Genomic DNA, 26,909 nt, shown 5'->3' with positions numbered 1-26,909 from the left:
CGCAGCAAAATTGAGATCAACAAACCATCATAATCAATCATAATCAAAATCGATGAACCAAATATTGCTAAATCAAGGGAATCTGTGTAACAAGTGTAACAACGCCACAATAATTGACACCAGTATTTATTTGAACAATTTTACGCCTTTTCAACCAAAAATATTTTTTTTAATAAAGAAAAAAGATGTCCAAATTAAACAGAGATGTTCTTCGCTTAATAATTGAAGAATTACAAGATGATAGAAAGACATTATATTCATTCTTATTAGTTAATAAAATTTATTGTGAAATAATTGTTCCAATTTTATGGAAAAATCCTTGGAAATTCATGACCAAAGTAAAAAGAAAATCATTATCAAAAATAATTATTTCACATTTATCAAATGAAACAAAAAATAATTTAAAGAATCAAGAGATTAATATATTTAAAAATTCTTATCAAAAACCTTTATTTGATTATATTAGTTTTTGTAGACATTTAAATTTAGGGGAAATTAAAGAAATAATTTATATTATATATTCTTTAAACGAAGTTTATGAAAAATCAAAAATTTTAATTATTATGAATGAAATATTGAAACTTTTTTTTAATGAGAATAGAAAATTTACACATCTCTATATACCTAAAAATTTTGATTATCAAATATATCATATTCCTGGAGCGAGACGTCATCTTTCAGAAATCGAATTTCTTAGTTGTAATACTAGTATGAATGATAACATTTTAATTGGATTAATTGATATATGTAAATCAATTAAAGAATTGGAACTTTCTATAGATGTTGATAATTATGGGATTATTAAATTAATCAAAACTCGGGAAAAATTAATTAGTCTTAGTTTATTAGAAAGTTATTACATAAATAAATCACCATTTGATAAAATTATTGAAAATTCATTGGCTACACATACAAACACCTTACAAAATTTTAAGATAAATAGACGACCCACGAAAATTCCATCATTTATAAATTTAAAAGTATTAGAATTAGAAGATAGATACTTTGGCGAATGGAATTGTTTAGAGAATTTATCTTTACCCTTCTTACAAATTTTAAGAACCAGTTTTATTTCAATCAAACCATTAACAAATTTAATTAAAAATACAAATAGGTCTCTTATTGAAATAAAAATTGATGGTGTAATTCATGATGAGATTGGTAACAAAAATATTATTCAAGCTATTTATAAAAATTGTCCAAAACTTAAATATCTTAAATTAATGTTTAGAAATTGTAATATTTTAGAATTAGAAAATTTATTAACAAATTGTCAACATTTAAAAGTATTAAGTTTTGTTATTAATGATATTGTTTTTGAATGGGAGAATTTATTTAAAATATTAATTAAATTATCACCAAATGATTTATTTAAATTTAAATTTCATTCATTTGATTATGAATTAAAACCTAAATTAGAATTCTTAAAATTATTTTTTAATAATTGGAAAGGTAAACGTCCTATATTTTTAAATTTTAATAATGCAAAAGAGATAGAATATTGGTTACATAAATATGAAACAGAGGGGATGATCAAAAATTGTGATGATATTGAATTAGAAAATTATTAAGAACATTATTTAAATTCTTTAGGAAATGGAAAATATGGGTCATGGGATATCAAAAAACATTATATAATTATAAAGATAAATTATTATTATTTTTTTTATTTATTTTATAAAATACATTTTGGGAATGATTTAAATTATTAGCCTTATTATTGTCATCATTGTATAGAAAACGATTTTTTTTTTTTCATTTGTTAAATATCGTAAATATCGGCATTTTTGAGAATAAAAGTAGTGAATTATATATCAATTTTTTATATATAAAAGTGTTCTAATAAAAAAGTAATTTAATCGAATAATTGAAACGGCGACGCTTCTCCTCGACTAATTAAACTAGGAGCGTCAAAAATTAGGTAAAACATGTGAACTAGACAGATTTTTGATTGGCTATCATACAAAATTCGATCTCGTTCTGTTCCGAAATGGTTCGTTCTTGTTCCAAAATGGTTCGTTCTTGTTCCGAAATGGCTCGTTCTGTTCCGAAATGGTTCGTTCTTGGTTCGTTCTTTTCCGAAATGGTTCTGTTCCGATGGTTGAAAGGATTCTTATAAAAATTTAAGAGAAAAGACTTTTTTTGGCTAGCATGGTGATAATCTCATTTTTCATTTTCGTTAGTATGGTAAGATCTGGCCGCAGGCGCAGTAAATCGTCATTGACCGGAAATTTGCGGTCCGCGCCTGCAGATTAAACTTACTTAATATTGAGGAGTGTCACTGCGCCACATAATCTGTAACATGTGACAATTGACATGTCACAGTATATAAACAATAAATATTTATTTAATCATTTTGCGCCCTTCCCAATCCCAACAAAAAAAAAAAAAAAAAAAGAACGATTTTTTTTTAATAAAAGATGACCATATTAAACAGAGATGTTCTCTACTTGATAATTGAAGAATTACGAAATGACAAAAATACATTGATTTCATGTCTATCAGTTGATAAAACTTTTTGTGAAATAATTGTTCCAATTTTATGGAAAAATCCCTGGAAAATTTTAAAATTAGAAAAGAAGTATAAGAAATTATTATTAAATGTAATAATTTCCCATTTTTCTGATGAAACGAAAAATTATTTAAGTCAAAGTGATTCATTAATATACTTATATAAAAAAAAACCTTTGTTCAATTATATTAGTTTTTGTAAACATTTAAATTTTGAAATAATCCGATTTATGATTAATTCATTTAAAGAAAGATCTAAAACTACTTTAATTTTAAATGAAATGTTAAAACTTTTTAATAATGAAGATCTAAAATTTTCACACCTTTATATACCCAAATTTTTTGATTATCAAATCAATTTTACTGAAAATTGTTGTTCAGGAATTAAATATTTTAGTTGTAGTACTGATATAAAGGATAATATTTTATTTGAATTAGTGGAGAATTGTAAATCAATTGAAGAATTAGAAATTCGTTTTGGTGGTCATAAATATAATAATGGAATTGGTAGATTAATCGAGGCTCAAAAAAACTTGTTTAGCTTTAGTTTAATAGATCATAATTATCATCGTGATTTATCGTTTGATGAAATTATTGAAAATGCATTAATTAAACATTCAAATAACATATATTATTATAAGATAACTACATCACCTACAAAAGTTCTTTCATCTTTTGTAAATTTAAAAATATTGGAATTTGATGATAATAGAGAATTGGATTTCTTATGGAATTATTCTTTACCTCATTTACAAATTTTAAGAGTTAAATCTTTTTCAGAGAAAGGATTAGCAGATTTAATTAAAAGTACTTGTGGATCTCTTATTGAAATAAAAATTGATTATTGTGACTATTATGATTGTACAGATATCATTCAAGCTATTTATCAAAATTGTCCAAAACTCAAATATCTTAAATTAAGAATAGGAGATTGGGATATTTTTGAATTTGAAAAAATATTAATTAATTGTCAATATTTAGATACATTATTTATTATTATTGATAATCTTTATTATTGGAATTTTTTATTTGATGTATTAACAAAATCATCACCTATTGGTTTATTTAAATTTAAATTCAACCTTATATTTGATTCATTTTATATACCTTTAAAACCATTTTTTGATAATTGGGTAGGCAGGTGTCCTATATTATTAAGTTTTGATATGACAACAGCAGAACATATGGAAGATTTATTAAAGGAATATGAAGATAAAGGAATAATTGAAAATTATAGTAATTTGTGTGATGATGATGATGGTTTTGAATTGGGAAAAGTAAAGATGATGATATGATTAAATGATTTTTTTTTTTATTTGTTTATAGTGGTTGTTTATAGTGGTTGATATTATTTTTTGAGATATTATTGTGATGGAGACTTTTATTTTTTATTTTGGTACAATAAATTTACAAATACATTAACTATTGCAAAAATGTTTTTTGGACCTTATACATAATTAAATATATACTGTACATGTTCTATATATATCACTATACGGCATAAGCTGTCTTCACCTTAAAGTTACCAAAATTGAAGTATTATTTAAATAGGGAGATTCTTTAATTTTCGTTAAAACCAAATGTTTTCCTTCATTTAATATCATCATTGCGGCGGATGTATGAAATTTGGCAAAAACTCTACTGCGACCTCGGGAATTAAAATTGACTTACGGAAACATTAAGCTTTTTTCCTAAAAAAAATATGTCAAAATAATGACGCGCCTTTAACACTGGAAAAATTGGTTAGATAATTGGAAAATTGGTTAGACGCAAGATTTGGGTACAAAAAAATTTAAATTTTTTTAGAGCTCATTTTGACTTACATAGAAATTTGGTGACTAAAGCACTGTCAAATATTTAATTTGACATGATGGACAAATTTTGAGGTATTTCATAAATCCGCCATGATGTTATAACTTATGATTGTTATCCCATACAGATCGATTCTAGCTATAGAGAATGTTCCGAAACACTCATAATAACCCAAAAATGCTTTCGAGAGATTGACTTAAGATACTTGGAGCTCTGGAATCGGTAAATTGACTTTCAGTTTAAATGGAATAATGAGTATATGCATTGGAAATAATAGCAGATTCGGTATCAGAACTTGAAGATTGCCTTGTTTTCAATCTAGATCTTACTGAATTTAAAAAAAAATGGTTTAATATTGTTTGGAACGCCATGTTAAACAGGACTAACAATTTTTAGATTCATTAACTTTTTTTTTTGAGTTATCGTGATGAAAATCATTCGGATAATTCCATTTGTGGTCAATATTTATCAAAGGCGTAAAAAATTACCTCCTTGTGTCACTGCGGCACTGCCACGACTACATATTTACGTTACATTAAAAAGTTATTAGGAAGGAATATCGTACAGGAAATTTTGTATCATAAGCCTGCTGTTTTGTTTGATTAAGGTAAAAGGTTACACAAAATGTCAACGAAACAAAAAAAAAATCGAGTATTTTTTAAATTTAAACCGTTTATAAATTAGACAAATAGGCAGAAATCTTTTAGATTTACCTGAAATTGATCACAAAAAAGTTTAAAGTTTAAACTTTATTTATATTTTGATAATTCCCTCTTATAGTTCTAGATTTAATTTTAAACTTGACAGATCTCGATATATAAAATAAAAATAATTATTATTGAATTCAAATATAATATTGCTTTTATTTTCTAAAAAATTAACATGATAAGCTATTAAAGTTTTTTTTTAAAAAAAAAGTAGAAAAAAAAAGACTAAAATTTGATATTAACAGATTCACGTGTTTATGATGAACTCATCTGAAAATATTTTGAGCTGAATCACAATGTTTAACGAAGCAATACAATATTAAACGTTAACAATGATATTGAAAACGCTTAATGGTTGATTTACAAATTTGTCATTTGTAGTTTATTTAATTTGACTTTACATTATTGACGTATGTAAATATAGTTCAAATTGTAGTATATTTAGTTTTATGGTATAAATTTTTATTGGAAAATTAAACTAATTCGTAAATAGAAAACATTATAATTTACTACTTAATAACTTTAATATTTATATAATGGATTTTTAAATTTCAAAAGGTAGAAAATATTATCAATTTTTTTGGTTCTTAATCTTAAAACGTTTGCCGCAGTTATAAATATTATATCAAAAATGTAGATTTAATGGATTTTACATTAATTACATAAAAAGTTTAATCTAACTTTATTTTAATAGTAAATCAATAGCCATCTATTATTGAGAAGTCGTGAAAATATCAATACGCGAACGTTAGTAATATGCTGCGGCACAACTATTACTCCATTATTTATGATAAATAAAAATTAAACTTTCTATAAACATTTAAAAAATTAAAATTAGATATCAAAATCATATTCCTGGGTAATATATTCTGCAAATATAAATTAAGAACGTTAGATTAGAATTTAATATTAAAAAAAATTATTATAATCAGTATATATTTACATACCATCAGTACTTAATTTCATATCAATATCTAATTCGATGAATTTTGTAAGAAAAAATTATACGTTAATTTTAATTAAATCAAGTTATGAAATTGATATATTATCAAAAAAAAAAAAAATTATTACCATTATTTTCATTTTCATACAATTTTTTTCTTTTAATACTTTGACCTAAATAAATTTTAATTAATAAATATTGACACCCTAAAATCTTATTATAAAATTGTAAATAAAATCATACCATCATCATTATTATCTTCAAATTTTCGTTTGACTTTTTCTAAGTTAATAGATTGACTTCTTGAACTCCTTAAAGACATTGCAGAATTAATCATGCTACTTAAAGGCCTGCTCTTATAAATGGCACCTGGATTATTTTTTGGTACAGGTCCAATATCTGATGATTCTATAATTTTAGTTGGATTCTGATTTTTACTATTTTGTTCTTCATTTCTAACCAATATACAAATTCTTTTATATATATCATTGGTTGTCGGTCTTTTACATGGATCAGAATCCCAACATTCTTTCATTAATTCAATATATCCTTCAGGTGCATTTGTTACGATTGGTGGTCGCAATCCATCACGTATTTTAGTTATAAGGTTTGTATCATGATGTTCATCCCAAAAAGGTCTTCTACCTGTCATAAACTCCCACATGATCATTCCAAAACTATATATATCAGAAGCTTTAGTATATTTTTGTCCTTGAAAAATCTCTGGTGCCATATAAGTAATAATACCATATTTCACATTATTATCATCTGTAGATTCAGTAGCAGATTTACTTAACCCCAAATCACCTATTACTACATTATACGACGGGTTACTTGTAAAAAAAATATTTCCACTATGTAAATCTCTGTGAATAATATTTACACTATGGATATTAATAAGTCCATTTGCGATACATGTTAAATTATGCAATTTATTAGACCATTTAATGTTATAAAAATCATTACTTAGGTAATGTATTAAATTACCTAATTCATAATATTGCATAATAATCATAAAATCTTGTGTATTTACGTCTTGAGTAATACCAAAATAATTACAAATGCAACTATTAAGCGGAGTTTCTTGGTAAGATATCTTATTACTTCTACGCTTAACCTGATAATTATTATGTTGTGAATTCCAATTTGTGTAAAAATCATAATATATCTTAAGCTAAAATAAAAAAAGGTTATGTTATTAATTATCTACGATTTATTTTAACATATTATTTTACGTTACCTCATTCAGTTCCTTAGACGTGATGTTTTTAGAATCATTGATTTTTTTGAGAACTACTGTATAATTAGGTTTACGAGAAATATTATCACTCTTACGTTCAATATTATCCCAATTAATCGGACCATCAACCCAAGTTGCTTTATAAATTTTGCTAAATCCTCCCTCAGCAATAAATTCTATATTTTTAAATTGTTCATAGGGAACAAACTCCAATTTTCCTTCCTTCCTGACAAAGTTGACTTGTGTAAATTTAATGAAATCATCGATAATTTTGTTTCCACTCGGTTCAAATAATGTCTTCATTTTGTAACAAACGTGACAAATCTGGTGAGTTTCATCTAATCGTGACCTTCTTTTATTACATTCATTACATTTCTCTTTTTTATACTTTGATTTGACTATTGTTTGCGTTGGTTGAAATGATGATGTATCATTTGATGTTAAAAAGTCAATTTTATGATTATGATTTGTTAATTGGTTCATAATTTTTTTTCTATTAATTTATTTGTTTATTTTTGAATATATTTAAAAGAAACAGCTTCTATATATATACGTTTTTATAATAAAAAATTGAACAATGAATTCTTTTACAAAATTAAAAAAAAAAAATCTGCGTATAATACCCGATAGAAGTTTCTAATGTTTGATACAAAATGGATCCTACATTGTTTAATAAAATTGATTTTTTTAATGCCTAATATGGTTAAAGTATGTTTCCAAATGACATTTCGATTTTTATTGTACATTCCGTACAGAATTCTTAGAACTTATCAAAATGGGACTTGCATTGTGTTACGTTGAAGTTTCACAAACATACAACAATATTAACCGATCTTAAAATACCGATAATAAACAATAAAATATTAAATTCTTTCATAATAATTCTTGGAGATATATTTTATATTTTAAGAAAAATCTCTATTAAAAGAATATATATATTTATAAAAGTCTAGAAGAAAATTTTAATGATTTAATTTTTTTTTTTGAAGTCTAAAAAAGGAATAGTTAATTTATAAATACGTGATATATAACATAATTATTAATTGTCAATTACGCCAAACGTATTTTATACAAACAGTCAGTCAAAAAGTACAAAGAGCTTCTTATAACCTTAAATTATTAAATTATTTCAAGTAAAGAATAATTTTTATAAATTTATAATTAATGGGTTTATGCTATAAAAATATTACGCTGTGCAAAAAAAAAAAATATTCAAATTTATTATACTTTATTTATGGTGAACAAATATATTTTTAATTACGATATACTATTTTTAAACTATCATTATTATCTCTCAACATGGTTCTAATGATATCGAATTTTAATACTTTTTTTTTAAGCACTGACTCTTCTCTAAGACCATTTGACTGAGAACGCTCCCATTTGGATGTACTGTAGAAATAAATTGTACAGTATATTAATGTGATCAGATGCTATGTGTTTGAAATTAACGAGAGTGCTTAATTTGAGTATAATAGTTGTTATGACAGCAAATATAAAATTCTTAAAATTTTTTAGGAACAAATGAAAAAAGTTATTGATCAACTATATCATGATTTACCATGCAGTTCGTGCAGCTATTAAAATCACTTATTCTAAAAAAGTAATACAAGAAATTGAAACAAATGTTATCAAAAAATTATTAGTAAAAACCAAGGAGCGCAGCAAAAAGAATAGAAAAATAAAGTTTTGATAAAATAGTAATGAATTTTATTTGATCATAGACAATTTATTGAGATTTTTGTTTGACTACAGCACAATATTTTGGGCTCATAATTAGAATAATACTTTACCAATTTCGCAATGACCCGTAATCCAATTATATTCATTATATTCCTTATTATTTTTCTATTGCGTTTGGAATTCTTGCCAGTTCTCATAAAAGTATGTTATCTTATATTAAAAGTCATTGATTTATTCCATATGAAGACCTAAGATAATCTAAACAAGATAAAAAAACGTTAGTATGATTTGCACCATACTCCATAAAAAAAAGCTTCCAGAAAAGTGTTAATATCATGCTACCAGTGGTTCACCCTAGAACTAGTACAATACACTGTATAATCTTATGGCAAACCACTGATATCATGACACCAACCATAAGAGCCAGGTACATAGGATAATAACCCTCTTAAGGGAAAGCCAGTTTCTCTTATATCTTACTCCTCAGCTTTTTTTATCCGTAAACCAGTATCATTAAAACTATGCAAGCAGGGAGCGCAAGCTTACCTTAATAAATAAAGATTATTTTATTTATTTTCAAATTCATTAACGCTAAACTTCCAAAGTTTCAGACTGTACTGTCAGGAAGTCTCACTTAAAAATAATTTTTTAAGAGTAAAATAATAAAATACATAATATAATGTGTATTTTTAAAGAAGGAAAGATGTGTGTAATTTTTAAAGAAAGGGAAGTGTATATTTTTAAAAAAAAGAAAGAGAAGGTGTATTTTATAAAAAAAAGAAAAAAGGGCGTATTTTTTAAAGAAAGGAACTATGATTTTTTTATATATAGTAGGACCCAAGGTTGCAGAAATAAAATTTCTATTAGTTCCAAGCATCTCTTTCTGGGCCGGAATTATAATTTTTATTTTTATTTTTATTTAACAGTAATAGTTAGCGAATACAAATTTTATAAACAAATCAAAAATGAAAACTGGGCCGGAATTATAATAATGACAACCAATATGATTAGATTAAAAATTATCTATAAAAGGAAAGATCGACGTGATCGTTTTGGCATTCCTCCTAATTAAAATTAATGGTTAACAATATAAATTTAAATTTCATTAATTGAGTGTGATTTTAGAGTAGCTTAAAATAATAATTTAAATGACTATTAAAAATGCATAATCATTAATTAAATCATGCATTTTTTAGACCGTTGACAAATCCTCCAAACATTTCATTATTTTATTACAATATATGATTATATATCAATCTTTATTTTTGACGAATGACCTTTTGATTTCTTATGTAACAATAATAACTATCTAATTTTTATGAAATATTTTATCTGCCATAGAAATGATCGGCACTCAAATTATTTTATGACGTGTGGTCTACGAAACATATGATCATACGTAGATCATTTTAACCATTCTATCATTTTATTATCGGTCTATGAAAAGATTATGGGAAAATTTTTTTGATTAGAATGAACAAATCTATTTCCTGACATTAATTCTGAAAATAGTGATGAATCAAAAATAAATAAACTATTAATAATAATTTTATAAAATAAGTGTAAATTTTATCTTTACTAAAATTAGGAATTTGATTTTGTGATGGTTTTGGCATTCCCCTAAAAATAGTTTATAATACTATTATATAAAGCTTATAATGAAATTTTATTTTTACACAAACATCACATTTTTGGCAGTATATGAAAATAAAATGATTTTGGAATTAATCAATTACGCCCATTGTATAACCTTAAATTTTATATATATTCGACCAGAACAACTTTTTCAAAATTATTTATATATTTATTTGCCAAAATATTCAAAATGTCCTTGGACGATCTTAGAGATCAAATTCTTTCAAATTTTAACGAGGAAAGCGTCAAAGTCAATCAAAGACTTTTGGTTGATAAGGTTTTAGCTCGGTATAATTTTTTAGTTAGCTCTTAATAACTTTATATTCGTTTGAAATTTTTTCTAAAAAAAAAAAAAATCTTTTTTGAATTAGGTATTCTTCAGAATATGTAGTATATCGAGAGTTAATGCAAAATTCTGGTAAAAATTTATCATTTTATTTTTTTTTTAATTTATAATGTGATGGAAGATTAATATCTTTGTACTGTACGTTAACGTTAAGATGACGCGAAATCTTCATGTGTCCAGATTGTATTTGAAACGGCAAATAATAAAGTTACACGAATTCTATTCAAAAATAATGGTTTCGCTTTTAGACTTGAGGATTGGAATCGATTAAAGACTATTGCCGAGGGAAATCCAGATGAGCAAAAAGTATTGTATTTTTATTGTATACTGCGCGCCATATTTTTTTTGAACTTGATTTATCTCTATTGAACTTGATTTTATCTTTAACTTTACTTTAATATCGTTAATAGATAGGAGCTTTTGGCGTTGGCTTTTATTCATTGTTTTCATTTTGCGAAAATCCATTGTAAGTAATGATTTACTTAATCTTTTATTAATTACAGTACGACCATTAATGAATATTAATTCACGTTTTGTTTGATAGTGTCTCTTCTGGTGGACAAGGTATGGCTTTCTATTGGCGTGAAAACCAATTATTTACAAAACAGGGGCCTATTGAAGATAAAGACAAAGGTTGGACAACGTTTTTAATGGATACAAGAGTACCTATAGAGGTAAATATACATTCAAAACTGTTGAAATTTTGCAAATAACACTATTAATATTTAGTATGTCACTTTTTTTTTATAATAATTAGTTACCAGACGTTGAAGAATTCGCACGATTTTTGGCCAACTCACTGGTATATTACTTATTCATATAATATGATTGTCCGAAGGACTACGCACGTGAAAAATTTGTGGTCACGAGTGTTTTTCTGTCCCTCACGTGGTCGTCAGTCAAATTTTAGTTTTATCTCGGTTCCGTTTCCTAGTTATATAATGTATATTCATATATAATTTTTTTTCATAAAATAATAACAGGTGTTTACAGTAAATCTCCAGGATATATCAGTATATTTTAATGACGCAATGCCCATACAACTATCAAAGAAAATGCAAGAACCGAAATTTATGAACATCACATCTGAGTACGATGTGTTCTCTCCACAAAAGTTATTTCATCTTACCTCGGTAGATGTTAGGGATGTCCAACTAGACGCTAAATATCAATCAGAGAAATCATCAATATTTTTTAGAATTGCTAGTGGAAATTTGGATGTTAAAGTCAGTGATGCATTCTCTGCCGAAATGGAACGAATTGTTAAAAAGAAACCACCAAATAAGACAATTATCCAAATGATTTTTACTGGATTTGATGAACATAATTCATCTAGTAAAAGTGTTTCTCCGGTCTTTAAAGATTTATTTAGATATCCAAATCAAGGAAGATTGTATATTGGTTTCTCAACTCAACAAACTACCGGATGTTGTTCTCATTTAGCAGCACGTGTAATTCCTACTGTATGTATACTTTGAAGGTTTATTTATGATATGTCCTTTCTTTATTTAATTTACTGATTAAAGGTTTATACTATTTAGATGGAACGAGAGTCAATTGATTTAGCAAATAAAACGTTAGCTGAATATAATGGTGAGATGTTGTGTTTAGCAGGAAAGTTATGTAGAATTTTGTATGAAGATGAGATGGATCAAATGAAACGAATATATAATGAGATTATCAGCGTAACTAAAGAAGAAGATATAAAATCTATTCGAGAATTGCTTGAGAAACGGGCAGCACATGCTTTAGCGCACTTTACATTTAATCCAAGCACACCAAATGAGCAAGTCGGCAAAATAAAGGAATTACAATTTTTTAATTGTTTGAAAGAAAAACTGTCGATTTTATCAACGAATGGGGTCCTTCCAATATCTGATGTTCGCATACCTAATTCAGAAATGGTAGGGTTCATTAAAATAATTCCACTTGTTCCTGAAATTATATTGGAACAATGTGATTCATTTTTCAAGAAAGCAAAAAATACAATGAAACTTATAATAGAGTTGACTCCTCAAGATGTTTTATATGAATTGAAAAACCGAACCCTTTCTGAAGATGAAATGGTTAAACTTTTGAAATGGTGGATTTCTTACAAAACAAAGGAAAATAATCGTACAGAAGATAAAAAAGTTACTAAATCTAAAAAACCAATGTATGCTATTACTGTTGATCCTACTGTTGAGTTCATGCGACTTGCACGTATTGGTAATAGGCCTTTGAATACATTTCGTTATTTCTTAAATCCAGGTATAATTCCTCCAAATGTTGATGTTCCAGATGAAGTGTTCCCGTTTACTATTTCTAAAAATTTAGAAATTCAGGATCTAAAAAAGTGGCTTGGGTGGTCAGAACTAGCTTTGGTTGATTGGGCGAAGTTTATTGTCAATAAACCTAATTTAGAAAGTGACCCTACATTTGCTAAGAAAGTTCACCAAATTTTAACAAAAAATTTAAATAATACTTCAAAAGAAAATAAGGAAATTATTCGTCAGTTATTTGTTCAAAAGAAATGTATTCCGACTAGTTTAGGAATGAAGTTTCCCAATGAAGCTTATTTTGAAAATGTTAATCTATTTCCCAGCTTACCAACGATCGATTTTGAGAAACCTTTGAGCGTTAAGAATTTAATGGAGCTTTTCGGTGTTCGAAAGGTAATCAATAAGTTTTTTTCCTAATTAATATTTAATATTTAAACGACTAAGCATAATTTTTAAATTTACTTATAGGTTGTTGAATTAGGACTCATTTTTAATCATCTTAATGGCCAGGGAGATTTTGATCATATGCAACTTTTAAAATATTTAGCTTCAATACAAAATGATCTTGAGGAAGAAGAAATAAAGATATTAAAAAACAGACCTATTTGGCCTAAGGAAGATTTAACCGAATCAAAGCCAAATGGTAGTAGTAATAGTAATAGCAATGGATGTGAAGAAATGAAACCAAAACAACGTTTTATTGCTAGAGATTTGTATATACCTAAACCATTATACCGTAAATTTGGATTACCAGTGATTAGTTTGAAAGGAAGATGGTCTCATAATACTCAAGAAGGTAATACTTATTTCCATTTATACAGTATATTTATAAATTTATTTATTATTAATATTATCAATAATTAAAAAATTTTGTGCGTATCATTCTTAAATTTGTAGGAAAATTTTTAATTTTGTTGGGTTTACAAGAATATCCAAAACTTGGGAAAATTCTGGAATTAGCAGCACCTTCAACTGATTCTAAAATTCGTAGCGAAGCTCTAAAATATTTTATTGATAATTTTGGAGATAAATATTTCAAAGATTATGACCCAGCGAAAGTAGGCGTTGCATTTTTACCTTGCTCAGATCCAGAAATTTATGCAAAACCTTCAGAATGTTTCATTAATCCTGAATGCAAGATAATGGAATTCCGAGTTATACGCCAAGATTTACGATTTCAAGTAGGAAAGCTTGGTGTTAGTCAGAATCCTAACCGGGAAAAACTTTTAAATAGGTTAACTCAAGATCCACCACAAGATGAGTATAATGCAAAGAAAATATTTGAGTATTTAGCATCACAACAAACACACTTTACTGATTCCGATTTGAAAATGCTTTCTAATTTCAAATTCATTCCAATTAAAAATGAAACTCAACCACTTGCCAGTCCATGTAGTTGTTATTTAACAACTCAAGATGAAATGTATGTAAAATCTATTTTATAATTTCACTTATTTTTATAAAACTTTAAAAATAATACCTTTTATTTTTAGATTAAAAGATTTCTTTTTATATGTCAATTTTGGAGATATTGCCAACAGATTTCTGTTAAGTTGTGGTGTTAAAAAAGAACCAACTTTAATAGATTATGCTGAATTATTGGTAAAATCATCACATAAATTGTGGAATTCGATTGGAAATAATGTAGATAGTTATTTATCTATTTTAAGAAAAATTGCCATTGATTTTAAGCATATTGGTACCATAGCTCGTAAGCCAAATTTAGTTGCAGCAATGAAAGAAGCATCTATTTTAGTAGCTATAAAGAAAGAATGCCACTCAACTTCTGGTGATAACAAGGAATTTAACCGTTCTCAATTAGCTTCAGCAAAAGATATTTTTATAAATGATAATATTATATACCAACAAATTTTTAATCCATTAACAGCTCCAGAAGAAAATGACCTGGAATTTTTGTACAAGGTATGAACTTGTATTTATGCCATTATATTAATTGAATTTGATATATCTCGTTTATTTTTCATTATATAGATGTTAGGGTGTAAATCATTAAAAAAGTCTGTGAAAGAGACCTCAACCCCAAAAGGCACTATTCGAGAAACTGAAAGGTCTCAATATTTTAAAGAACTAATTGCAGAAAGGTCAAGTCTATTCTATCATAATTATTCTAAACCTGAGATTGAAAGAGATGAAGAATGGCTTAAAAATATAAAAGTTAGAGAGATTGATTACGTAGAAACGAGTTATACATTAGAAAATATTGATCATATTAAAAAAAATAATACTAGTATTCTTCAAGATGAAAAGAATTTATGGACTCTTTATATAACTACTAGTTCAAATATTCTTAGTATTTCACAACATCTAGTTAAATATATTTACAAATTTTATAACTGGAAAGATATTGCATATCTTAATATGCTTTTAATAACTCCTTTATCAAATTTAAAAGAAATGGGGTATCCGGTTGATCGTATATTAAAACAGTCTAACTTACAGTATATTGTTGATCAAATGGTAGCTAATGAAGATTCACAATATTCAGAAGCAAATAATATGCCATACTCATCAACATCATATTCAGCTTCATTTTATCCTGGAATATATAGCGAGATTATCACATTAACAAATCAGAAAACAGTTATAACTTTTGAAACTACTCAGCTTCTAAGAAATTCTTTACAAAATGCTATAAATGACTGTTACTCCAATTCAAAAGATATTGTTATTAGTCAATCTAATTTTACCAACAAACAAACGGATATTGATAACAAACAAATGGATATTGATAACGAACAAATGGATACTGATAACAATCTAGTGGATGATGATGCCAATAAAAATGAAGCTTTTACTTATTATCCAGTTAATGTAAAAATTATCAATGGAAATCAAATAGATTATTGTGAAATTATACCAGGTAAACTTATTATATAATATTATGCTATTAACGGATTGTATTTATTCTTAAATTATGATTTACTCTTATTTTTATTTAGATCATTTATTGTATAATGTTGGAAAATTGCAAGAAATTGAATTGTACTTGCCTAGTGGATTGGATCAATCAGAAATCTCTCAAGCACTCACTGCCTCATTAAACCGATTTGTAACTATGCTGAGAGATCTTGCAGAGGTTTTTAAACTTTCACCAGAAAATATTCACATATTTTATGATAATAATTCAAACACAATTGCGTTCAATCGTGATAGAATATTATTTTTCAATTTAAGATTTTATCTTGGATTACATGATGAAGAATGTAAAACTAAACCTACGACTAATGCTATGACTTATTGGTACATGATGTTTTGTCATGAATTATCACATAATTTTGTTAAAAATCATAATTCTCAACATGAAGTGAGTACACTTATTTTTTATTTAATTTGAATAATCTTCATAACTTTTAATCCAATTAATTTTTATTATCAAATAGTATTACTTTTTAGTACTTGCGGAAATTTATATGTTAAGTCTTTTAGAAATAGTGAAAAGGCGTGAAATTTTTTGGTAATAAAATGGTTAAAATGGTTGGTATATTAAGGTAAAATAAGTCCCTAGTATAAAAAATTTTTTATTCAACGCTCCAGATATTTATAAGGTGTCCCGAATATCATTGAAAACATTCTTGAATGATGCTTTAGTCGAAGTTTAAGAATTTAGTAGTATAACAGAAAATTTCAGTAATATTTTGAATAAATTTTGAGAATAGTCCAATTTTATTTAGATTGAAAATGATCCAGAAATTAAAATTGATTTGTAAAGTAACCTGATTATAACAATAAACATAATCCGTATTATACCAATGTTTAACCCAATATTCTCTATTAATTATAATGTGCTTAATAGTGTTAATTCTTAAGTCTTCTTAAAAATGTAGGCAGTTCACCTATAGTGAGATAGCTCGTCCTGACTCCTGAATATAAATTCGTCATATTTTTTTTCATAATGAGAAGACAATTAATTATACGATAGTTTCGAAGTAATAATTTGACATTTATCTGAGTGTAACTAGGTGTTTTTGAATATATTTTTTTTTATGTTGGCAATAAAATTAAGAGACACTTAAAATCAAACACTTTATTATAAAGATATGAAATTTTATTATAAAATACGAATTTTATTACATTTAAAGTACAGTAATAATACTATGTTACTATCCACCTGTAAAGTACCAATAATTTTGTAATAAAAAAATTTCAAAAAAGAGAGAATTTCTTAAATATCCTTTAAATATAGTTATAAAATATGAAATTTTATTATAAAATATGAATGTTATTACATTTAAAGTACAGAAATAATACTATCCACCTGTAAAGTATCATAAAAATATTTCAAAAAAAAGAGAGAATTTCTTAAATATAGTATAAAATTTTAAACTTATTAATTCCATTCAAAATCTTCAATTTTATGGTTCTGACAATTATATTCAAATTTTTCAATTATTCCTTCTGACTTATATCTTTCTATGATTATCCCCAAATCAATAATTGCATCATAAGAAAGGATTTGTAAAAACATAGGATTTCTTCCTTTCCAATTATCAAAAAATAACTTAAAGGTTTTCATTTGAGGTAACCTATTAGAATTAAACTTGAATTTAAATAAACTGGATGATGATGATTTAGATAATATATCAAACAATTTAGGCCAAAGAAATGTACGATCTTGAACATGACTAATAAGGATAAATAATCCATCTAAATGCTTACAATTAATCAACAAAGATTCTAATTCTAGGATGTTGGAATTTCTAATCAATAGTTTAAGATACTTGATATTTGGACATTTTTGATAAATAACTTGGATGAGTCTTTTATTACTAATTTCATCATGTCTTACACGATCTATTTTAATTTCAATAAGAGATCCGCGTGTATTTTTAATTAATCTTATTAAGGCTTCAATTGGCACACCACTAGATTTTAAAATTTGTAAAAAGGGAAAAGATAAACTTCCTAAAAAATTCCATGAAGTAAAGACTCGTATATCACAACCCAATTCTAATTCTTTTAAGTTTATAAAAGATGCAAGAAAATTAGTTGAAGGTTGTCTACAAATCTTACAATATTGTATGGTATTTGCATGTTTAATCAAAGAATTTTCAAGATTTTTACAAAATAATTCATTGCCATATGTATGACTAGTTAAATCAATCTTTAATAATTTTTTTTGAGCCCCAATTAATTCAATAATTCCACAATTATTATTTTCCATTCCAATAAAAAGCTCCAATTGCTTAATTGTATTACATGCTTCTGTTAATTTTGACATAATACTATCATTTATACTAGTACTACAACTAAGGTATTCAATTTCAGAAAAACAAAGTTCAGATCCATAAATAAACTTTATTTGATTATCAAATTTTTTATGTGCATAAAGGTGAGTAAATCTCATATTTTCATTAATAAAAATATTAAATATTTCATTTTGAATTAATAATTTAGATTTTTCCATGATATTTAAATTAATTACTTTTTGAATTTCATCTAAATTTAAATATTTAAAATAACTAATATAATTTAATGAAGGCTTTTTATAAATATTTTTGAATAATTTATGTTCACCTATTTTGTTTCTTGATATTTCTGATAAATGTGAAATGATTACATTTAAAAATAACTTTCCGTTCCACTCTTTTAAATATTTCCAAGGATTTTTCCATAAAATTGGAGCAACTGTTTCACACCAAGTTTTATTGACTAAAAGGCATAAACGAAGAATTTTATCATCTTGTATTTGTTTGAATATCAAATAAAGAACATCACTGTTTAAATTGGACATTTTTTTTTTTTTAAAAAAAAAGGTATTTTTTCAGCCAATACCATTTAAATATTTATTTGCGTTGCACATTACGACACAATGTATCACAGGAATAAATATAGTATTAAAGTTTTTATAATGCAGATCAATGAATCGGAAAATTTACGGTCCGAAAAAAAAAGGATCAAAAATCAAATTAAGAAATTGGGCCTTTAAAATCATATCCCTCAAAATTATAAGATTTGATCAAAATAAAAATACCCTAAAATCCATAACGTCCATCCTGTCTTATAAAAGGATAAGTATTAGTTATTTACTGATCTAGTAGTATATCAATGGGTTATCATCCGAAGGATGATGACCCATTTATATACTAGATCAGTAAATAACTTTTTTATCATCCTAGACATACTAATTGGTCCGCCAGTTTATAACTGGCGGAAAAAATCCTAAATACCAATTAGTAGCCAGGTGATAAATAAAAATACCCCTAAAATCCATAACGTCCATCCTGTCTTAAGAAAGGATAAATAATATATACGAGGAAAGATGTTGAAAAATAAGTAATGTTGTTCTATTTAATAAAATTCAGCGCATTTTTTTTATAATATTTAAATGGAAAAAGAAGTGAAATTTTTATTAAACTTTATTATAACATAATTAATCAAAATTATGGAATTTTATCAGAGTATTACTATTAATTATCGTTATTATGTTATTAAAGATCGCACCTCGTTACATTTAAATTGTACGCTTTTCCATATCTTGAACAGTAATAAATATTATGTAAAATTAATTATTTTTTATTTTACTTTTTTTTCATTCTGATAAATGACGTTAAAATAGAGTAAAAACATAAATAAATACAAAACTATAAATTCTATTGTAAATTGAAACTCCAAATAACTAGTTCATGCTTCGTGTGATTTTGTTTCATCACGTGCCCAAACTTCATCTGATGAACTTCTAAATTTAGTTCGTTTTAAAGAAAATAAAATACGTGCATTGTGATAAAAAATAAATATAAAAGGAAAGGTACTAACCACATAAATTTGTTTCTTTAACATATATAATTTTTTGAAGACCATGACGAAAATGAAGGAATTAGTGAAATAATTCCCTGCACTAAATGTCATTCATAATCATCTTCATACTAATTTTTAAAAATTGCGAGTGATTAGCTGAGTTTATAAATGACGGGCATCTTCGTTTACTTATTTCTCGGCGTCATATAGATAGCTGAGAAATTATTAATTTTAGTTTAAAATAGTTAATATTTAATGAGTGACACGCTCCAGAGGGATTACCCACTTATTGGGAACATTAGGGTTTTTTTTCTGATTCATGTACAATATTATACAAATCACTTTTTCAATTGAAGATATAATTTCTTTCAATTGATCAACTACTTTACTCATGTTGAACGAAAAGTTGGTTTCCATCCCAATATTTCAAAAAAAAACTTACAAGCATAAGATTAAACATCAATAATACATTTAAATACAGTATATAGATATTTGTATATATTTGCTTGTATAGAGCTTAACGTAAGCAGGAACAGGATTTCTCTAGTAGGACCTCGCAGATCAAATCAATACTAAATGCTACGCTTTCACTATAAAAATGTTGTTAACTACTGGAACAATACGATTGAATACGCCAATACTATAAACATCACTCCATCCATTTAACATATTTTCGTTCCATTATATTTTGGGTTAACATTGAAAATAATAGAATGATGTCTATCATTCAAGGTCAGTCAATTTGATGATATAACTTTGATGAACCAATATATTTTTGGAATGCTATTATAATTTGTATAAAATGATAATATTTGTTAGTATATAAATGTATTTTCAATTTACTGTATACTATAACTATATTAATTTTATAAGTATTAATTATTATTACAGTATATATAATAACCAACTTTTTTCCATTATCGCAGATATTTCATTATTCTAGGGATATAAAATAGAATTTGAAATACATGAGATCTAAATAAAACATTATCCATTATTTCTTTAATGAGGTACTAGATAGTTTATTCTAATTATGTATTATGTCAATTTAAATTCTATATATATTATTATCGTTAGTTATTTATATTGAATTTCTAATTATAAATAATAAATAGTGCCTTGCAAAGTGAGATACGAAGATAAAAACTGATAATTTTCAAGATTCGTGTTTGATAATTAGTAATAGTCATTCGGCAATCGGCGTGAATTATACTGTATCACGTGATTTGAAATTTTGCGATTTTTGATGCCTGATACACGATTTTTGACGTGGTACCGGATAAAAAATTATTTACATAAAATTTAATATTTTTTTCAATTAGCTTACTTTGTTTCGGTATCCAATCAAAATCCCGAAGATCGTTCATCCGACCAATAAACATAATCTCGAAAGCTCATTCCCAACAATCCAAATTTTGGTTATTATCTTGACAAAGTTATTATCCTATAATGATTTATCACATACAGTTAATTTTATACTAAATATCATCGTATACATGATTATACAAATAACAATGAATTGTGTGCAAGTGTTATACAGTGTATGAAATATTATTATTAAATGCAAATTTTATTTAACACGAAACAAAATGTTGCAGTACTGTGAATTTATGATTTAATATTTATACATTTACAAAGATAATTTTGTATAAGTAGTTCATTGTTACATTGTTACAAAAAAAATTTTTTTTATCTAAAAAAATTTCATTGTAGCATTAAAAAAATTTTACATCCTCTGCTGAAAAAAATACATATATATTGTTATTATATCTCAAAGAACTAAAATTCATTATAGCAATCTATTGTTATAGAAAAAAAGTTATCTCACTAATTAATATGAAAAAATTCCGAAAAACTTCTATTGTCATGAAAAAAAAAAAAATTCCCTTTATTATAAAAAATAAATGAATAAGTAATTATGTTAGTCTATTATTGAGTTTGATACAGCCTAAAAAATATTATTATTATTAATAATAAGAATCGGATATTGTAAAAAAGTTTTTATTGTAAATCATTACTCTTCTGATACTAAAATTATAAATTATTAAACCTTAATTATAAAAAAAAGGTAATCGCCGTGGCGCCGCAGCATCGAATCAAGCGAAAGAATGTATTCGGGAAAAAATATAAAATAAAAATAAAAAAAAATTTGAAAAATAAAACCGACAAAAAAAATTTGAAAAAGAAACCGTAAAGGAAAAAGAAAGAAAAAACAACAAAAAAAATCGAAAAAAAGGGAATCTGAAAAAAAATAATTACCGAAAAAAAGGATAATAATTCGGTCCAAAAAGACCGAAAAAAAAAATTCAAAAAAATTTAATAATAGAAAAAAAATAATATAAAAAAAATCAGTCTTAAAAGACCGAAACAATAAGATTATTTAATAAAAAAAAAATAATAATGGTTTTTCGGTTTGGGGAAAAAAACCAAATCTAAACGGGGAAAGAATGAAAAAAAAAAAAAAATTTCGGTTTGGAAAAAAAAACCGAAAAAGAAAAAAGAAAAGAAAAAGGTGTTTCGAAAGAAAAAAGAGGAAATTTGAAAAAAAAGAAAGAACCGAAAGTAAAAGATCGGTTCAAGAAAAAAAACAAAGGGGAACCGAAAAAATTTAAATTGGTTCGAAAATTTCATTAACCGGGAATTGACTTGCCGATCAAGCAGACAAAAAAAAAATTTTTTTTTTTACCAATTGTCAAAAAAAAAAAATTATCGATCTATTGTAAAAAAAATTTTTATTAACTAAATAAGTTAAATATCTACTAATGCAAAATGAACTAAAATAAATATTAGTAATCAAATGTGAGCTTATGTCTCAGTATGTTCGTATACTAATATATATAATAAATTTAAATTTTTTTTTTATAAGATCAACCGCAGTTGTATTATGTCCTGCGTTAGCCGTAAAAAAAAATAAAGAAAAATACATTTCTTTATATAATGACCTTCATATACCTCATAACAACTATAAACATCTCTCAAATTTTGTCTAAGAAATAGTAATCCGCCAATCAACAACTTTCAATTATACAATCACGGGACAAATCAGGCGCAGGCACAACATAATCAAAGATTATTTATACGGGTAATCTATACGTTACTGATCGACATGAATTTTTTTATTATAACTAGCCTGATGCCCGCGTTTCACGCGGGCTAATTTAACATGCATAGGCTGTGTGTGGAATGATTTTACATTGACAAAATAAAATAATAATAAAATATAAATGAAATTTATATATTTTTTTTATTATAATAGTTATAATAGTTATAGTAGTTTACTGTTTACCAGGAGCATTATATGCTGATCATTAAACTAATCCTAAATCCATTCGTTCTTCTTCTTAATCGATTACTGGCGATATTTATAATTATCTAAATTTGATATAAGTTATCTTTTACATATTAAGTTTAAGTTATATTAATATAAGTTACAGAAACGTCGGACAATTAGAAATCCGTGTGTTCCCTATTATCACACGGACCGACGATCTTTGTAACAAAACCACATTTTCCTAATAAGGATTTTTCTTATGATGCTGATCTCAGTATTTTAATGCAAGACTACTATAAGTTCTTTTATGTTTTATATTATAGTTTAAAAATAAATAAATAAACAGATTTGTCATTTTTAAAGAAAACATATTTTCATTTGAGATTTCCTTATATATACTGTATGTACAACCACTTACAAAAAAAAATAAAATTTGATCCACAATGAAAAATTTTTTTTATTTCGAAAGATGATCATTGCTCAATTAATAAAAAAAATTTTTTTTTTTATGCAAGAGGCTGAAATTTTACGTACATATTTACGTATGTGTTTCAAAAATAAAAAAACTCGATTAAATTTTCACAATAAAAAAATTTTTTTTTATGCAAGAGGCTGAAATGCATATTTACACACGTGTTTCAAATAATAAAAAATATATAATCGCAAACGGACGATAAAAAAAAAAAATCAATTTCTTTGGCAATAAATTTATATATTTATAAGCAATTACCAAATGAGTGATATTTTAGTAATCGAAATTAACGATGATGCTGACAAAATCGATGTTGATAAAATCGATGTTGATAAAAATGATGATAAAATATTTACCTCCGATAATGAACTACATAATGGTAAACCTATTACTTTGATAGAAATATCACCAAATGAAAAATTCCTTATTACTTATAGTAAAGAAGATGAATCATTTGTCGGTTGGAATGTTGAAGATAAAGATAAGGTTCAACTTAAATTTGATCAAACTGTTAAAATTAATAAAGATATTAGATATGAAATCACAAATTTATGTGTTTCTGATGATAAGAAACTTGCTTATATTGCTTATATTGAATCTAGTATAGATAGTAAGTAATATTATGTAATTATAAACTTATGTTAATTGATATTAATTTTAATATTTTTTTTTGTAGACAGAAATATAATCGATACATTCGATATGAATAATAAAGATAAAAAAATTGCATTAAGTTTTGGTGTAAATGTTTATCCAAGGTATTGTACCTTTAACTTAAAAGGTGAATTTATTTTATATAGTGAAGTTAGAAATTTTTATACTTATGAAAACCATAAAATGATTTGGATTTATTCCACACAAACTAAAAATAACAAATGGGAATGTAAGAGATTTTACAGGATACCTGAAGATTATGAATTAATTAGTATATCAAAATATGATAAAGTTTACCTGGTTTCAAATGATTACATTTGTGAATGGAATATTAATACTGAAAAAAGTGTAAAAATATTTGTTAATAATAAGGATAAGAATAAGGTAATAAATATTATAAATTATTTTCAAACCAATTGATGTTAAATTATAATTAAATATATTGAATATTATTTATTTATTAGATTGAAACGAGAAATATTGGAATATTCAGTAATGAAAAGTTTAATATTTTAAAAGTCAATGATAAAATCATCGTTTATTCAATCGAATTGGGAATTACTATTGCTTCTTTGGATATAAATGATGGTACCCATTTTTATCATTTTATTTATACTTTAATTATTTACTCATTATTTTTTTATTTAGATATCCAATTATATAACTTTATGAATCGTACTGGTTTATTTCTTTTACCTTCTTTATTCTATTATACACCAGATAAAGAAATCAAATATTGTTGGAATAGTAAATACAAAAATAGGTATAATCAAACTTTATTTGATGAACCAACTGATGAACCAACTGATGAATCAACTGATGAATCAACTGATGAATCAACTGATGCACCAACTGACGAACAAACAAAGTTTGTGTTTGGAATTCTAAATGAACGTGTTTGGAAATCTAAATTTTACGAAAATATGTCAAAAACTAAAGTTATTGAATGTGATGATGATGACAAGAAAACTTACAATCACTTAAATGTTCATTCATTTAATCCATACATGGATACTGTATCTACATTATTTCAAAGAGCCATTGGATGCGGTTGTAAAAAAGAATTAACTGAATCAATTGAAAATTTAATTAATTGGGAAATATATTCTGATATAGGTAAAATTAAACTAGAAGTTTTCAAAAAAATTAATACTAAATGGGAATTAATTAGCACGAGAATTGAAAATAATCCTTATACATTTGATGGTTATGATTTAATTGCGAGCTCATTATTTAATAATAATGATATTGTTATATTGACGACATTTGGTATTCTTATTTATACTTTTAATGAAAATAACAAATCTATTTCTTTAAACTATTTTTATTTTATGAATTTCAAAGATGATAAAAAAAAAATTATGGAAATACTTCAACATAACAAAAGAATATTTTCAAAATCTACTTTACCATTACCAAATTATGATAGTTTTAGGTTAAATGGATGGGTTTCAGATGTAATAAATAATAAGTCAAGTCTTTTGAAATATGGAGTTGAATTATTAAAATTTGCGATTAAAGAACATAAGCTAGAATTAATTGATGATATTTATAAAAAATGTATGGCTTATTTTAAAGAGGATCCAATGAACAATAAGTCATTTTTAAGTATTATCACTTCTGCAATGCCATTACTAGATGAATATTATCCAGAATATATTCTAAAATATTCATCAGAAACAAATATGATAATAGATTCTTCTTTTTATAGTATAGAACGTCAAAATAACAATTTGCATCTTTATTCTTATTTTCAATCTCCTCAATTAGCTAATTTATCGAAATCTCTTTTATGGACAAAATACTATCATGAACTTTATAAATTTGATCGTGAAACATATTTATTATTTATTTTATTAATTATATATTATGCTATTCAAGCTTTAATAATACTTTTAACTTTACCCCTTTATTTGGCTACATTTATATTTTATCAAAATACAATTTTATTAATGATATTTACACTCCAGATGTATTTTCTTTGGCTTATTTTTTTACTGTTAAAGAATTTAATTACGACTTTCAAAAAAATATAACAACACCAACAATTACTTTTATGATTCCTTATATTAATTTTGTTAATTATTCAAAAGATTATAATTTGTTCTTAGAATTAATTAGACCTCAACCTAGTCCATTTACTAAATCAATAAATAGAAATATCTATAAAACATGGAATGGTGAAGTATTAATTAATTTTAAATGGAACGCTTATGGAAAACATTATTATGCAATGATTTGGATTTTATTTATGGCTTTACTTGGATGCTTTACTGCTGCTGCAACAATATCTCAGCAATATATTAATGAAGAAGTTAGACAACAACTTTTCATTGCTTCGATTATACTTGGATTTATTCATCTGATTTTTGAAATTCGTCAATTTTTTTATAATATTATTAAGTGGTTCTATAATTTTTGGAATATTTTTGGTAATATAAATGTTTAATTTATATATTTACAATATTTAAGAAAATGAAATTAATTAATTATATAATATTTTAATATTTCAGATATAATTGCTTATGTACTTTCAATTTATACTTCTATTTATTGGCTTCAAACAAATGATAAGAACAATAATTATTTAATTCAATTGCTTTCTTTTTCATGCTTAT

General features: G+C 25.1%; 6 protein-coding genes across 6 annotated transcripts; 4 read left to right on the top strand and 2 right to left on the bottom strand.

Moving 5' to 3' along the window:
• Positions 1 to 185: 185 nt before the first annotated feature.
• Positions 186 to 1,817, top strand: OCT59_015960 (uncharacterized protein; the record flags this gene model as incomplete). Its single annotated transcript, XM_025326506.2, has 1 exon — positions 186 to 1,817. One exon carries the CDS (start codon positions 186 to 188, stop codon positions 1,569 to 1,571), a length of 1,386 nt encoding a protein of 461 aa, XP_025175833.1. The 3' UTR covers positions 1,572 to 1,817.
• A 542-nt stretch (positions 1,818 to 2,359) lies between these two features.
• On the top strand, positions 2,360 to 5,174 carry OCT59_015959 (uncharacterized protein). Its single transcript, XM_025333068.2, has one exon. It carries the CDS (start codon positions 2,421 to 2,423, stop codon positions 3,804 to 3,806), a length of 1,386 nt encoding a protein of 461 aa, XP_025175834.1. The 5' UTR covers positions 2,360 to 2,420; the 3' UTR covers positions 3,807 to 5,174.
• Positions 5,175 to 5,864: 690 nt separating this feature from the next.
• Positions 5,865 to 7,696, bottom strand: OCT59_015958 (uncharacterized protein; the record flags this gene model as incomplete). The annotated part of the gene is made up of 6 exons (XM_066132164.1): positions 5,865 to 5,899; positions 5,978 to 6,004; positions 6,102 to 6,146; positions 6,217 to 6,618; positions 6,961 to 7,147; positions 7,214 to 7,696. The coding sequence occupies 6 exons, from the start codon at positions 7,694 to 7,696 to the stop codon at positions 5,865 to 5,867; spliced, it is 1,179 nt and encodes a 392-aa protein (XP_066003179.1).
• Positions 7,697 to 10,721: 3,025 nt separating this feature from the next.
• Positions 10,722 to 16,617, top strand: OCT59_015957 (uncharacterized protein; the record flags this gene model as incomplete). The annotated part of the gene is made up of 14 exons (XM_025309375.2): positions 10,722 to 10,819; positions 10,903 to 10,949; positions 11,032 to 11,183; positions 11,288 to 11,343; positions 11,422 to 11,551; positions 11,635 to 11,679; positions 11,861 to 12,340; positions 12,419 to 13,531; positions 13,607 to 13,934; positions 14,036 to 14,561; positions 14,632 to 15,061; positions 15,131 to 16,019; positions 16,099 to 16,463; positions 16,540 to 16,617. 14 exons carry the CDS (start codon positions 10,722 to 10,724, stop codon positions 16,615 to 16,617), a joined length of 4,737 nt encoding a protein of 1,578 aa, XP_025175836.2.
• Positions 16,618 to 17,486: 869 nt separating this feature from the next.
• OCT59_015956 (uncharacterized protein) lies at positions 17,487 to 18,890 on the bottom strand (the record flags this gene model as incomplete). Its single annotated transcript, XM_025318549.2, has 1 exon — positions 17,487 to 18,890. One exon carries the CDS (start codon positions 18,888 to 18,890, stop codon positions 17,487 to 17,489), a length of 1,404 nt encoding a protein of 467 aa, XP_025175838.2.
• Positions 18,891 to 23,898: 5,008 nt separating this feature from the next.
• On the top strand, positions 23,899 to 26,810 carry OCT59_015955 (uncharacterized protein; the record flags this gene model as incomplete). Its single annotated transcript, XM_066132163.1, has 6 exons — positions 23,899 to 24,247; positions 24,314 to 24,675; positions 24,756 to 24,879; positions 24,940 to 26,263; positions 26,696 to 26,723; positions 26,805 to 26,810. The coding sequence occupies 6 exons, from the start codon at positions 23,899 to 23,901 to the stop codon at positions 26,808 to 26,810; spliced, it is 2,193 nt and encodes a 730-aa protein (XP_066003178.1).
• Positions 26,811 to 26,909: the final 99 nt, after the last annotated feature.

The sequence above is a fragment of the Rhizophagus irregularis genome, chromosome 24, assembly GCF_026210795.1.
Source record: "Rhizophagus irregularis chromosome 24, complete sequence".
Taxonomy (NCBI): Eukaryota; Fungi; Glomeromycota; class Glomeromycetes; order Glomerales; family Glomeraceae; genus Rhizophagus; species Rhizophagus irregularis.
The sequence above is the reverse complement of the archived record's forward strand: the minus strand, read 5'-3'. Positions and strand labels throughout refer to the sequence as shown.